Consider the following 15,224-nt stretch of genomic DNA (forward strand, 5'->3'; position numbering starts at 1 on the left):
AACAGACCCAGAAACGTAAAGACACCTACTTGCCAAGACCCCGTGGCACATTAATGATAGAAACTGTTTTATTGGCTGCATCTACTCACACCGGCACGGTAATTCGCATCTGGTCTGTTCCATACATGTTGCTGAATGAAAGAATGAACAAATTGGGAAAATCCCAGTTTTTCTTATGCCCTGCCCAGCTCTTCCCATTGCCCATCTAATCTGCCAGCTACATTGACCAAATAGAAGGGCTGCTTCAGTTTTTTTGCACCCAAAAAGTCATAACAAGCCTGAGAATCTATAAGAAAGATGTTGGCAGAACTTGCCCTAAATGGCTCCTCCCTGCCCCCGAATCTCCCAGTTACCTGTCTCCACGTGTTGCCCCCATCGGAAGAGATGAACACGTTGATATCAGTATATGAGAGCTCTGCGCCAATGTTGCCTGAAACAGAAGCAGATCATTTGAAATTGTCAGGCGGTTTACAGATGACGTGCGCTTGGGCTTGGGTGAAGGGGTAGCAGAGAGTAAAGATTTTCCAAGTTATTTTTAGAATAGATTCGTACAGTCTGTCTTTGATGCCATATCAAAAACCCAGCAGGAAGATAACCTAACACGGGAAAAAAAATGAATAAATAAATAATATGACAGGGATGCATCTTTAAATGGTAACACTCAAAGACCAAATATGGATAAGCTCGGACCTCTTGAACTACTCATTCATACCATTAATCTCTTGAAAATTAATCTTGATGGTGGCAAAGAGAAGAGTCAACTATCATGCTGCCTCTAGGAACAACTTCCTCCTCATGTATAACTTTAGCCTGTGAAAAACTGGTGTGTGTGTGAGTGTGTGAGTGTGTGTGTGTGTGTGTGTGTTTCCAAGTAAACTTGCCAATATGTTTCTTGAGTGCCAGGCAGTTGAGTAATCCATTAGTATAGACAGTTGAGTAATCCATTAGTATAGACTATGTAACGAAAATTATCCAGTGCCCAAAAGAATATGACAATATTCAGCAGACCACGGCCATCCAGCATGGCAGGAGAAGTCACCTGGTTTAGGCCCAGCCTGACTACACTTTATCCCTTCACACCGTTTCTTTCTCTCCCCTTCTTTTTCTTCTCCTTGTATTAATACTTCATCACCTTGTGGTTATGTTTATTAAAAACAAGAAAGTGGTCGGGCTTCCCTGGTGGCGCAGTGGTTGAGAGTCTGCCTGCCGATGCAGGGGACATGGGTTCGTGCCCCGGTCCGGGAAGATCCCACATGCCGCGGAGCGGCTGGGCCCGTGAGCCATGGCCGCTAAGCCTGCACGTCCGGAGCCTGTGCTCCGCAACGGGAGAGGCCACGACAGTGAGAGGCCCGCGTACCGCAAAAAAAAAAAGAAAGTGGTTAAGATCTCCTAGTCTATCTGTATTGCCCAAGTTTGCCCACACAGCCCCTGAGCCCAGAACAGTGCCCCAAACTTAGAAGTGAGTTGCTCGATAAGTAACTGTGCAACAAATGAATGAGTAAAAAAGTGAATGAATCATGTTCTGATGTTGATGTGCATTTGGGGGGGTCTTGAGAAGCAGGAAAAGTACCCTAAACATGTAAGAATTTACCACTGAGGCTGATATGTTTTCTTTAAAAATAGCATGAAGGGAATGTTAGCTCCCTTCACATCAGTAGCCTAAATAAGAGCACAATAAAAATGCAATAATGAAAATGTTAATGGAGCTGCTGACATTTAATGCTTCAAGATGAGAATTTCAAGGCGGGCTACAGCTTGTCAAGCTCCCATCGGCATCAGGGAGCACACCGCTAGCCAACTTGTTTTGACGCTCAGGCTTCCAAAAATACCCCTGGGGCTCAGGGCTCAGGCAGTCAGTATCAGTGGGGTGGGGACAGGCACGGTGAGCGGCTCTCAGATGTGTCTGGAATTTGGAATTCCACTCTTCAGATCCAGGTTTTAGAAGCCACAGATGAAGAAAGAAAAGAGGGACGGGGCAGAAAATGTCAACTTGAGTCTTTTAATGACGGCTGCCTGGGACATTGTGCTAAGAAGGATCCTGAAGCCATATTTGGTTTCAACAGAATAGAGTTCGGTGATCTATTAGTCACGTCTACCAAGGGTGGTAGAGAGAGGGGGAAGCGGGTATAAAGTCCCCCTAGAGCTGGAATCTGCCAGCCCTGTCATGGCTTCTTAGGCTCTGTCTCATCACCTCTTGCCCTCTTCAGGAGCCGGTTCTGCCTACGTCTTAAGCCTCTCTTTCAAAGCTTGACCCAGATTGATTTTGGAGGTGTGGTGGTGGTGAGAATCCAAGGCTCCCAGTGAAGACTGTTTTGGGAGTATCTTGGGTCAATTGAAAGGACCCCTGAAACAAATGCCGCTGATCGCAGGAACTAGAAAGTCAGTTCCCAGAGGAAAGGACAGAGGAGAGGGGTCCAGGATGATTCGATCTTTGAACATGTTCAGTCCCTAAGTGGACCTGTGGGGAGGAAATCTCTGATAGGGAGAGTCAGGGTTATGGCGTCAGAGAAGAAAGATCTGAATAATGTGCCTCACTGGCTAAAGCAGAACTGGAGGGGGGCTTCCCAAGGTGGCCTCTAGCCAGATTGGAGGGAGAGGTAGCTGGTCCCCGCTGAAGTGATGTGATAGGAGGGAGAAATGGGGAGAGGGATGGAAAACGGGGAGCTCCTCTCAGCAACACCTTAGCTTGGAAATCACAGAGGTGCCGCTGCCCTCTTGGGCATGTGTAAACAACACACTTTTAAGCCCTATGTCCTCCCAGGGCTACCTTTCTCTGCTCCTTAGTTAGACACGTGTAAAGGAAAGAAAGAAAGAGAGAGACAGACTGAGAGAGAGAGACCAAGAGAGAGAGAGAGACAGAGAAAGAGAGAGAGAGAAACTTTTAACATCCTCTGGGGTTAGAGATGCTTCTCTCACCACCACTGATGCCCACTGAGGGTGATTAAGTGCAGGGGGAAGCAGACAGTGCGCAAGCCACTGCAGGAAAGGAAAGCACCTCCATGGAGGGGACAACACAAGGGTCCGAGCATTCAGAATGTACAGGAAGCACGGCAGGGAGCCTGGGGTAGCTGTGGAGCGGGCATGTGAAGAGGCTCAGGGCTGCGTCTGGCTGAATGGCTACTGGACAGACTAGACTTGGAGCCAGAGGGAGTGTGAGTGAGTGCACAACACCTGCCCCCTGCCCTCCATCCTTCAGCTGTAAATCGAGGACAAGAGTAATCGCCTTTTCCACATCATAGGGCCGTTGTGCGATCAAGGCTAGGAAAGTGCTTTGCACACCTTAAGGCCCTGGGAGGATGTGAGGCCTCGACGACTAGCTTGAAACCACAGTGATAAGGATAGTAAGAACCCTAGCGCTTCTTTTTTTTTTTTTTTGCGGTACGCGGGCCTCTCACTGCTGTGGCCTCTCCCGCTGCAGAGCACAGGCTCCGGACGCGCAGGCTCAGCGGCCATGGCTCACGGGCCCAGCCGCTCCGTGGCATGTGGGATCTTCCCGGACCGGGGCACGAACCCGTGTCCCCTGCATCAGCAGGCGGACTCTCAACCACTGCGCCACCAGGGAAGCCCGACCCTAGCGCTTCTCATGGCTAAAAGCAATTGGCAGACTCTCCAGACTGGAATTCCATCTGCCTCGTGAGATGTGGCCTCAACAGGAGCCTCAAACAGGGACAGGACAGGGGATGCCCTGTCATCCCCACAGCTTCCGGGAGCCCTCATCTCAGTGAGAGGTGGGAGGACGCAGTGAGGAGCGGAGAGGAGAGAGGCCAGGATCACTGACACCTGAAGGCAGGTGAAATGCATGGATGTGGAAAAGGATCCTGGAGAGACAGGCTCCATTCAGGCCAATGAAGCCATCCTAGGATAACTTCATAATTATTCTCCCGATAACGAACAGCCTTCCAGGGCGAGCTGGCAAGCAGGGTAAGGAGAAGCTGGGAATGAGAAGGCATGTGCCACGGACCTAGCACTGGCTTTTCATCAGGATCTCGTCGGCTGTGTTATGGTCCTCTCAATGCAAAGCACCATACAAAGTTGCAAGAGTGACAAAGGGAGAGAAAAGGAATTAGTAGATTCTCATGTATATGGACAAGAAAGTTTCCGAATCCAATCCTTAATGTCTATGTGTCTGTCAGCTTACAAAGACTTAGCACTAGAGTAATTTCGAGGCACGTGATGGCCTCAGGTAGTAACAACCACAACTAACCTACCTGACTATGCTCTGAGCCCTCAGCGGGATCTTCCATCTCTAATTCTCTCTAATTCTTACAACACACTCACAAGGCAGCGAACAAAAAAAACAAAAAACAACTTCATTTGCAGATGAGGAAAATGAAGCTCTGAGGTTAAGGAACTAAGCCAAATGCATAAGGCTCGTAAGTGTCAGAGGTCAGCTTGGCAAGCAGGACTGCAGGGGTCCTGAGTGCGTTCATTCATTCCGTGGATGCAGAGTGAACGCATATTATTTATGGATTCTCTTGATGGAGATGTGCAGACCATATTCTCCTGGTGTAGGAAGAGCAGTTCTAAATTTCTATAACATTAACAATGGTAATAGGTGACATGTACTGAGTATTCGATATGTCCTAGGCACTGTCCTGAACACTTGAAATCCACTGCTTCGTTGAATACTCCAATTCCGTTATGTTGGTATTATTATTCCCACTTTGGCAATGAAAACACCAACGTTCAGATTCAACCAACGTTCATGGTTCACACAGAACCATGCCTGACTATACAGTTAGCATTTATATTTTATAATTGATTTATAAATTGATTTATTTATAATTGATTACTGTTTTTCAGTGTTCCTTCCACTCCAGTCCAGAGTCTCCTATAGGCCTTGAGGAGAGGCAGAGAGCACAGCAGTCCCAGAGCTGGGAGGTCCAATCAGCATGGATGATGGTGTGTGGGGTTCACTCCCCCCAGCCAGGAGAACACCAATAGAGCCTGCCCTCACCTCTCACTGTCCTGGGCTCCCTGAAGCCAGTGGCGTTAAATAGGGTGGCTCCAGTTCCTACCGGGCGGAGGGGAGTAGTCTGAGGTGTCAGAAGGCTATGCCAGCTGCCAACCTGATTCGAGTGGATGGTCACTGGTGGTGCTAAAAAGTTCATACAGCTGGAGGCTTGGAGAAGAAAGTCACGTCTACGAGAGCAGTAACGCCAGCGGCTGGAGCTTCAGGTCGATGAGAGAAAACAGACTAAACCATCTCAGCAAGTTGCTGTGAATTTATCTGCTTTCATTAGAAAAAGAGCTGCCTCATAGCAGAGCTCTAACTTCGAAGATTAGAGGCCTGCCTTGCTTTATGCCATCAACGTATTCCTGCAAAGGTGTGTGGAAATCAAATGCATGCTAAGCAGAGCACTTTCCCCCAGCGACTTCCATGTTCATCTCCGAGTTGTTTTATCTTCATTTCTGATAGACGTTCAGTGGACAGTGCTTCCAACAATACAAATTGGAGTTTTTCTGCCCTTTCCCCCAGGCTGTCAGCCAAGCGGGTTACTCATGTGTAAACAAACCTTTACATGCACCAGAGACCTCCTGATTAAAAACAGCCCTGGGGTGAAACCCTTTGTAAAGAATCCTCTGTGCAAAAAGAAAACTACCCCAACTCATACTTGGTGAGCTAGGAAGTTCATGTATCACGTTTTCTTAAAGTGAGAATTCCCTATTACAAACAACCTTTCTGATCTATCAGTTTACTTGGAGAGGAACCCTGGCCTCTTGCTAAGCACAGGGTACTGCCCTGTGACCATGTGAGATGTTGCATTTACCAAAAGTTGCAAGTGTCTGGAGCTCTTTTACTGGGTGATTAGATTGGCCTTGGAGTCCCACAGAGCTTGCCTGTTTTCTGGGAAGAGTGCCCATAGCTTTTATCTGATGCTCAAATGATTCCACAGAGGTCGTAACATATTCCAGAAGCCCTCAGTGAGGAAGAAGCCCAGGGAATGTCTTCCTTACCTGTGGCCACCACGAGCCCTGGAGCCGTCTCCTTGCTGGAGATTCTCCCTGAGGAATATGGATTTTCAGAGATCTGCAAGTGTAGATGTAGGGAGCAGAAGGGCTAAAATAGAGGAGGAGAAAGTGGCTTCATTCCAGGAAGCTCCTGACATGCACCCCTGCCCCACCAGATATGGGGCTCCCAGGTGTTCAGCTTCCAGAAACAGCAAGGATTGGATGTGAGCCACTCACTTAGTTTGGGGCACAAGTCATCTCTCCCTGAGCAGCTGATATGTTCACATCAGAAGCTGCCCTGAGCACCATTCATAGGCCCCATCCCGTCCCTGTTCCTGTCACAATTGTAGGCTTCCCCTCTCTTCCTCACCCCTACCCCATCCATCAAGGTCCAGTTCATGGTCAGCCTTATGAAGCCTCCCAGACCATTCCTTCCCACAGGATGACACTGATCTTCTCCCATCACTGGCCTTGGCCATCGTGCTCTGCTTCTTGGAGTCCTAACGGGCCACTGGGAGCAGCGAAGTGGGGAAGTAAGTGAGACAGTCTCAGGCCCTCTACCCTCTTCTTCAACCAGATGGTCCCTGTTTCTGCTTTATGTATTTGGTTCCTGTTTATAATTTTACTTTGAATTTTACTTAAAATGTTTGAAGCCATTATTTGAAACGCATAAGTTTGTGTTCTTTATTCAGTTACTTATTTATCCCTTTTTGAGTTTCTTGAAAAGGATTAGGGATTTATAGACACCATATAATAAATAAAAATAAACGAATTGTGAAATCGGGGAAAGGAGAAAATTAGGTAATAAGATGAATCCATGGGTAAGGTTTGGGGAAAGAAAATTCTTGCTGTGACCAGTTCTTGCATACAGGCAGGCACCTGTCTCTGACCTTCCTAGTACCCCAAATCAGAAGCATGGAGCTGGACTGAAAACTACAAAAGGGGAAAGGCCCCGTTAATCCTATTTACCACTATATTCCCAGTTTTTCACATAACGTCTAGAATGTTCAGTAAGTTGCAAAAGGCAACTTTTTTTGCGAAGGGGAAACATAACCATTTCTGGGACCTTAGAAAATTTTCTCAAATAGGTCCTCTTTGTGAGGGCACTGAGAGTTGTGAATTTCACTGTTAATTATCTGTCTTCCCTCCTCACATGGAGTTGCACCTCCATGGTGCCTACCCCAATATTCCATACAGCTGGAACCCTGGGAATGCTGAGAGATTAACTCTGTCCCATGTGGACATACCAGCCTGACATTCCTTGGGCTTCCAAGGCAAATTTTGCTTACCTTTCCCACCATCAAGCACTTATCATATCATACCAGCATCAGCTAATAGGTATTTACCACTACTGAGCTCTGTCTGGGACCCTTGGGCACAGGCTCTTTCTTTAGATAAGAAAGATAAAGATGTTTCTTTATCTTCCTAGGAGTTGGAGCACATAGTATATTCTCAGTAAAGGTTTGTGGAATTCAACTGAACTTTCCATCCAAGTGACATGGCAGTCTGAGTCCACAGGTCAATGCCCTGGGACCTGTAGGACATCCCTGCTCAGCACAGCCAAGATGCTAAGCCCTCCCTGATGGAAGAAAGCCCCCGCTGGAGCATCCCCAGTAACCAGCCTGCCCTGTGGTCTCACATGAGACCGGGGGACTGACCAGCAGGCAGTGTACTGGGCTTCCTCTCAGGTCCACGTCTGGAGCTTGCAGGAGGCGCCAATCCCTGCCCTTGTTGTAAGTGATGTAGGTCTTCACTTGGTCATCCACCTTCTTGTTTGCCAGGAATATCCCTTTGATACCTGCTACCTAGGAAAAAGGGCGAGAGATGGAGAACAATGTTGGGCCAAAATGCCTATAGTTTTGGAGAGGCCCTGGGAGAAGCCCCAGCATTTTCCACAGCGTGTGGAGGTACGACAGAGGAAAAGAGGAGGAACATGGTGAGAAATGTCACGTGCCACGTGGTCTCCAAAAGAAGTTTAAGTTCATCTCTGCTCCCTCCATCCCCATAAACCAAATGTCCCACTTCCCTATTATTCATCTGCTTTGCCCTACCCTACAGGTCTCTGCACTTTGTTCAGAGGGCTTTATCCTTAATTAACTATCAACATTCCCTCTGGGGTGGGAGTGGTTGATAACAACTGAAGGAGTTACTCCTTCTAGAGAACATTTGGGATTAACAGATACAGGCTACTATATATAAAATAGATAAACAACAAAGACCTGCTGTGGAGCACAGGGAACTATATTCAGTATCTTGTAATAACCTATAATGGAAAAGAATCTGAAAAAGATTATATATATGTATATAGACATGCATATATATGTATAACTGAATCACTTCGCTGTACACTTAAAACATTGTAAATCAACTATACTTCAATAAAAATTTAAAATAAATAAATAAAAACAGAGAACATGGGATTTTGCTCAGGAGGGGCTCGTCGACAGGTTTTCAAGGCATCAAGGTATAATCTGTAATGGGAGAAGTCCAGGTGTCCTGATTAAGAGTGAGGTGGATATTTGGGGGCAGGTGACCCAGCTTGGCGACCTGGCCCCTGTCACTGGCTGTGCCACCAGCTCACTGGGTGACTTTGGATAATTCCCACATTATCTTGGGTCTCGGCCAATGGTCATTTTGAAAGAGCCCTTCCCTTCCTTTCTGTCCTCAGTCAGCTGGCAAAGGATACAACAGATAATGGAGAGCGCTCTTGCGAGAGTTCCGATGTATTGGGATTTGCACGCCCTTGATATTCTGAAGGAAGAAGAGTATCGCCACAAAACAAGTAGCCAGAGAATGAGGACATTTATGATCCAGAAGCGTTCGAGAGTAAGTACAGATCTGACTCACTTTTATTTCTTCTATGCCTACATCTGGGCAATCAGAAGAGATATTTAGAATGACAGCAATCTATGTCAAGGAAACATTCCTTTGACTTCTGGTTCAAGTGCCAGGATTTTCCAAAGGAAACGTAATTCAAATTGTTTAAATATATATAAATAAGAGGTAGAATGGCAGGTTTTCTGGATTACACTCAGATATCTCAAAATTTTAACTGTACTTATCCCCATTATTTGAGGGTCATCATGAATTGAGGTTTACTGCAGTTCTGAGAGGATGCCAGTGGGAACAAAAGGAAGGAATTTCACAGAAGTGAGTTCTTTTAATGACATAATTTACCTGATGAAATGAGAAGTGCTTTTCTTTTTTTTTAAGTAACCTGACTGGCCTTGAAAGAGAATAGAGAATGCCAACCCAAATACAAAACAACAAAGAACTACAAAAATGGACAGAGGATGTCAGGAGGAGAGCAGTGTTATCTGGGAAGGACACCACCAGGGGAATTTGACAAAAGGCCAGTGATGGAACTGATTAGCTTCCTAATGTGAACAGAGGGTGGGTAAGGACAGAAGCCAAGGTGGGGAGAGGGGCAGCGTTGTCAGAGTTATGCCCTTCCCCGGAGGTACCCTCCCTGCTGCTTAAAGTCAGAGCCATTTCAGGAAGGCCGGCACCTTACACACTGAGCCAAGGGCTGTGAGGCCCTCAGATCACCTCGGCCTTTAAAACCAACTGCAAAGTTGTTTCTCTCCAACCAATTACCAATAATTCCTCACAGAAAATGGAATCTGTGTTTCCTTAGAACCTTCTGCCTGATGGGGGCCCTTTGCTATTCTCTTTAGACACAGAGCTGGTGTCTTATCTGATGGAGCACCAGATAATGATTCCACAGAACTCTTCCCCCTAAGCCAGCCGCCTGCCCCCAACATGTAACCAGGGCCTTGATATCGAACTTCTAGAACATATACAGGTCAGAATCAGACTTCTGTCTGTCACCATCATCCCCTGCCTCCTAGCTCGATACATTCTCGCGTGAATTACTAGCCACTTAGCTGCTTCTCGTGTTCTCTGGATGAGCGCGTTTGGAAAATATAATATGCCAATATTATATGACCATATTCCCACTAAGAACTCCACCACTCAGACGGCTATTTTCTGTGTGCCTCACATAGTCTGAGAGCAAAATCAGGAGAATGGAGACTGAAAATATACAGAAGGAGAGATTCTGAAGGAACCCATCTGCACCTCTGAAGGTGTTTCTCCTGCAGTTGCACCTAATGCCAGAGCAATCTCAGTCCTGTCTGCCTGTCTGGGGGAAAAAAAAAGATAAAACACTTCCCACTTGTATGTGGATTGTTCAAAGCCCTTACATTATTGCTGAATTGCTTCTTGGCTTCATCTCTTGTGTAAATGGACTATAAGCTTGGAGGGCACTTTGTCTTCTGTATCTTAGGCCAATAGCTTTCAAACTTTTCGATTGCAATCCAAGTATGAAATACATTTCTGTTGGCGCCCAGTAGACTCATACCCATATACGCATGTATGTGTACACACACAGCTACACACATATCTGACACAAAAGTTCCATGAAACACTACTTACCTTCACTACATGCAACGTAAAGGAACCGGGGAATGAAACACACATTCTAACTCTTCTCCATCCAAGGAGGTATTTGGAATCTGATCAACTTAAAAACATGCTTCTTCCCACTGTGGTTTGAAATCAGCAGCACAGCTGCTGCTCTTAGCCCCAAGAGTTCAAGGACAAAGGTACCAGCTTGTAAGGTGGTCCCCAGAGAAGAGGGTAGTACAAGGTCCCAGGCCTGCATGGCCCACTTTCCCTCTGGGAATCAATTTGAGGTGCAAAGGGACACTGACAGCAGCCCCTTGGCAGAGCACTGAGTCCAGGTGGCATAATCATCTGTCGCTCACCCCCATGCCCTCAGGACAAGGAAGCCAGGGCTCTGCTGAGAAAAGCAATTACCATGGTTTGCCTTGGGCTGTCCCTAGAGTTGGACCTGTTGTGAGGGGCCGATGAAGGTCAGTTGGGGAAAATGTCCCCACGGGGTCTATAAGTAGCCGTCCATCTGTCCAAAGAAGGGTAATGTAAGGTCATGATAAAGCAGTGGGTGGAGGGCAGGCACTAGAGACACGGAAAGCAATAAAACATCAATAAGATGAGCAAAGAGGCCAGAACACTAAGGATGGCTCAGAGTTTCATTGTATGCATCCAAGTATAGTGAGCTCATGATAATTAGTCATTAGGAAATTTAAACGAAACTAATGAGGTGCCAATAGGACCCTAAAAGAATGTCTAAACACACGTGTGTGCACACACACACTCACACACACACACACAACTGATAATACCAACTGTTGTTAAAGACGTGAAGCAACTAGAACTCGCATACATCTCTGGTGGGGATACAAAATGATGCTGCCACTTAAGAAATGGTTTGCTGGCTTTTTATAAACATACACTGAGATTCAATCTAGCAATTCACTCCTATGTATTTACCCACGAGAAAGAAACACTTACGTTCACATAAATGTTTATAGAAATTTTATTCATGATCACACAGAACTGGAAACACCTTGAATGACCTTCAACTGGTGAATGAATAAACAAACGAGGATACACCCAGGCAATGCAGTATTACTCAAAGGAACATCTCTTGATATTCAACAACATGTGTGAATCTCAATGTACTATGTGAAAGAAGCTAGACTCAAAAGACTCCCTTTTTTGCATTCATACGAAAATGTAGAAAAAATAAAACTGGAGGGACAGAGCGAAATCAGATTGGTTTGCCAGTGACTTTTGGTGGGAGGAAGATGACTACAAAAAGGCCATAGGGGCTTCCCTGGTGGCGCAGTGGTTGAGAGTCCGCCTGCCAATGCAGGGGACATGGGCTCGTGCCCCGGTCTGGGAAGATCCCACATGCCGCGGAGCGGCTGGGCCCGTGAGCCATGGCCGCTGAGCCTGCGCGTCCGGAGCCTGTGCTCCGCAACGGGAGAGGCCACAATAGTGAGAGGCCCGCGTACCACAAAAAAAAAAAAAAAAAAAAAAAAAAGGCCATAAGAGGGAATGTCGTGAGACAATACCTTATATGTTCAATGTTCTATATCTCGATTATGGTGGTAGATGCACATACCTCTGTCAAAACTCATAGAACCAAAAAGGGTAAATTTTACCGTACATAAATTACACCTCAATAAAAAAAATGAATGTGAAAAAAATGTATAATAGGAAGAGCCTGGGCTTTTTGGTCAAATTGACATGGGTTGGTTCAAACACAGCATCACCCTTTACTAGCTGTGTGATCTGAGCCGAGTTACCAAACTCTCTGCACCTCTGTACTCTCATAGGCACAATAGGGAATGGTATCTCCCACAAGGAGTTACTGTAATAGATAAATAAGAAAGAGTATATATATCATTAAGGGTTGTGCTGTCCAATACCATAGCCACTAGCCACATAGGGCTACTGAGAACTTGAAATGGGGTCAGTGGGACTAAGAAACTGACTTTTAATTTTATTTAGTTTTAACCAATTTAAACTGAAATTTTAAAAAAACTGATACCTGATCCAGTTATTGGCCAACTTTTAAGTATGCTTGGAATAACTTGGATATGTCAATCTACCTTTTCTACTGTAAATTTTATGAAATATAAATGCTGATCAAGTATTTCTGGTGAAAATTTAGCATATGAATTGAGATGCTTGAGAAGTGTAAAATATACCCAGGATACTGTAGACTCAGTATGACAAAAATTATAAAATATCTCATTAGTAATTTTTCATACTGAGCATATACTTAAATGACAGTATTTTGGATATTTTGGTTAAATAAAATATAATATTACAATTAATTTCACCTGTTTCTTTTTACTTTTTTCTCTTGATTTTAAAATGCGCATGTAGCTTGTTATATATTTACTCGACAATGTCAGTTTAAGGCATTACCTGGTATGCTGTTGTTAGTATCATACAGAGTTACAAGTTGGATGCTTAATCCAGGAAAATATTGAAGAAAATGCAGCAGCTCAGAGAATGTTTCTACAATATGACTGAAAGTGTTGCAAAGAACATTTGTTACCAGATTTACCAGTGGAGAACACCTAGGAAGAAATGCAGTTTATAGTTAGAGATGTGAAAAAACCACAACAGAGCTCTGTATGAAAATTTGAGTGTCATAAGAATAATGGTGAACACACATAATGAACTGTATTCATTGTCAACACCAGCCTTGTTTTGATGGAATGGCTCTGTTACCTTAAAGAAGAGATCATTATTTGGCCTTCAAGAATTATTTTCTCCCCTGATTATGTAATTACAGCCATGACAAGACTGCACTCTGATGAAGGGATTGGACAGAGCACAAGAGACTCCCTCTTCAGCAGGAAACTGCTCCAACAGACCAGGAAATGAACAATGCCTTGCCTTAGATTTTAGGGAGTTGGGTGGGGTTGATCCCCTTGGTCTCCAAGGTCTCTCAGTGCCAAGACCTACAAGGTGTACTTCTCAAATAAATTCTCACTTTCTTTGTCTCCTTTCCAATGTCAAGAAGAGGCTTGAGAGGTCCATGTGGAAGACAGAATGACACAGTAGTAGCTTTAATCAGCTGTGGTCAGCTCAAGCCACCTCACATCTGTGTTAACTAAAGGCATCTCAGACATTTCAGACAAGGGCAAACAGAGGTAACACCCTGTCACATTGTAATATAAAGCTTTACATTAACTTGGCATAGGCACTACCTCGCGCATACAATTATCATTTGCTAGATGTAAGGGAAAACAGAGAGAAATACCAGCCCAGAGAATAAACGCCTGACTCTTCAGTCAAGCTCTTTACTAGCATCTTCATAGCCTTTACCCCCACTATTCTCCAGGGTCATTCGACATTCTAGGAAAATGGACCTCTACTCATCAGACTCTGGTTCTCTTCTTATGCTGGACTTTACTAGGCATGCCTTTCTCCCATGCTCTAGCAGGTCATCATTTAAACCTACTCATCGGGAAGTCTCCCCATATTCATCAAGTTAGAATTAATCTTCCTCTTAGTGAACATGCAGGAATCGCACCCCTAATACAAGTCAGACTGTGATCACTACCCTACTAGAGTCACTTACGTCTTTCCAGGAGATTTTGCATCTCACGTACCAGCCTCATCAGGCAAAATACATTTCATGAAACTGTGTTACTTTAGCTGAATGGAACACGAAAGCTCACTGTTTCTTCCGGCTGTATTACTCAAGGGCATTCAGAGTCCACAAAAATTATAGTCTCTTTGCTAACTGGCCATATGGTACACAATCTCAGTTTCTGTGAGAATCTCCAGTGAAGAAGGTTAAAGTCTAATGACCCCTAGAGACCAATTAGATTGGGCTTAATCTCCAAATCACAGAATGTACACCCAGGTGCAAAGCAGCATCACCCTCTAAAAACCTTCAATATGGTCATGGTCTAGATAGTGTCAGGATATAATTTATTCCCTTGGTATTAAATGCCTTCTAGAATCTGAACCCCAACTACTTATGCAGCACTCGTTCTTGTCCCTGACAACCATCTATTCTACGCAATTAGACTGGCTAGCTCACGGACTTACAGATCTACACTGCCTGTCCGACTCTGGGCTTATGCCATTCTTGACATTTGGAATGCCTTCCACTTCTTCACCTCTTCCTCCCCAGGGCAAAAGTACTGATAACCGGATTGGTAACATTGAGAAAAAGAACTGGTCTTTTACAGCACATCCCGAACTCAACTATTTTGGGGATCTGCCTGCAAAGATCACATCCTCTGCACCACAATGCTGTGGTGTTACAGAGACAGGCTTCCACGGGAGAGCTTTTTATTTTTTTTTAAACATCTTTATTGGAGTATAATTGCTTTACAATGGTGTGTTAGTTTCTGTTTTTATAACGAAGTGGATCAGCTGTACATATACATATATCCCCATATCCCCTCCCTCATGCATCTCCCTCTCACCCTCCCTATCCCACCCCGCTAGGTGGTCACAAAGCACCGAGCTGATCTCCCTGTGCTATGCAGCCGCTTCCCACTAGCTATCGATTTTACATTTGGTAGTGTATATATGTCCATGCCACTCTCTTATTTTGTCCCAGCTTACCCTTCCCTCTCCCCATGTCCCATGGGAGAGCTTTTGATTCACTACTTCTGCCAGTGACTGGATGGATGAGTTCAATTCTGGGGAGCAGTATTAGCAAGACCATTTCCTCCTACATGCTTTTCAAAGCAATAAAGCTGACATTTGATCTCCTTTTGTCTCACCCTTTGTTTCTGTCTCAAATGGTTTCATTCTTCGGCAGGTAAAAGAGGAACTTTGTTTACTGACCCCTTCAAAGCCCAACAAACTAGACTGCAAGCTCCCTGAGGGTAAGAACCCTTATCTTTCCTGCTTTCCTCATAGTC

The 15,224-nt window shown here is 45.1% G+C and overlaps 1 protein-coding gene across 9 annotated transcripts in view; it reads right to left on the bottom strand.

Moving 5' to 3' along the window:
- Window positions 1-15,224, bottom strand: part of SORCS3 (sortilin related VPS10 domain containing receptor 3) — a 742,043-nt gene that overhangs the window by 84,879 nt on the left and 641,940 nt on the right. For all 9 annotated transcript variants that reach the window (XM_079900511.1, XM_079900512.1, XM_079900510.1 and 6 more), the window contains 3 exons: window positions 7,611-7,757; window positions 5,959-6,061; window positions 354-430 (listed from right to left, as the gene is read on the bottom strand). In XM_079900511.1, the coding sequence (XP_079756637.1) occupies window positions 354-430; window positions 5,959-6,061; window positions 7,611-7,757 (327 nt within the window). The remainder of the gene's footprint in view (window positions 1-353; window positions 431-5,958; window positions 6,062-7,610; window positions 7,758-15,224) is intronic.

Source organism: Stenella coeruleoalba (assembly GCF_951394435.1).
Source record: "Stenella coeruleoalba genome assembly, chromosome: 16".
NCBI classification, from domain to species: domain Eukaryota; kingdom Metazoa; phylum Chordata; class Mammalia; order Artiodactyla; family Delphinidae; genus Stenella; species Stenella coeruleoalba.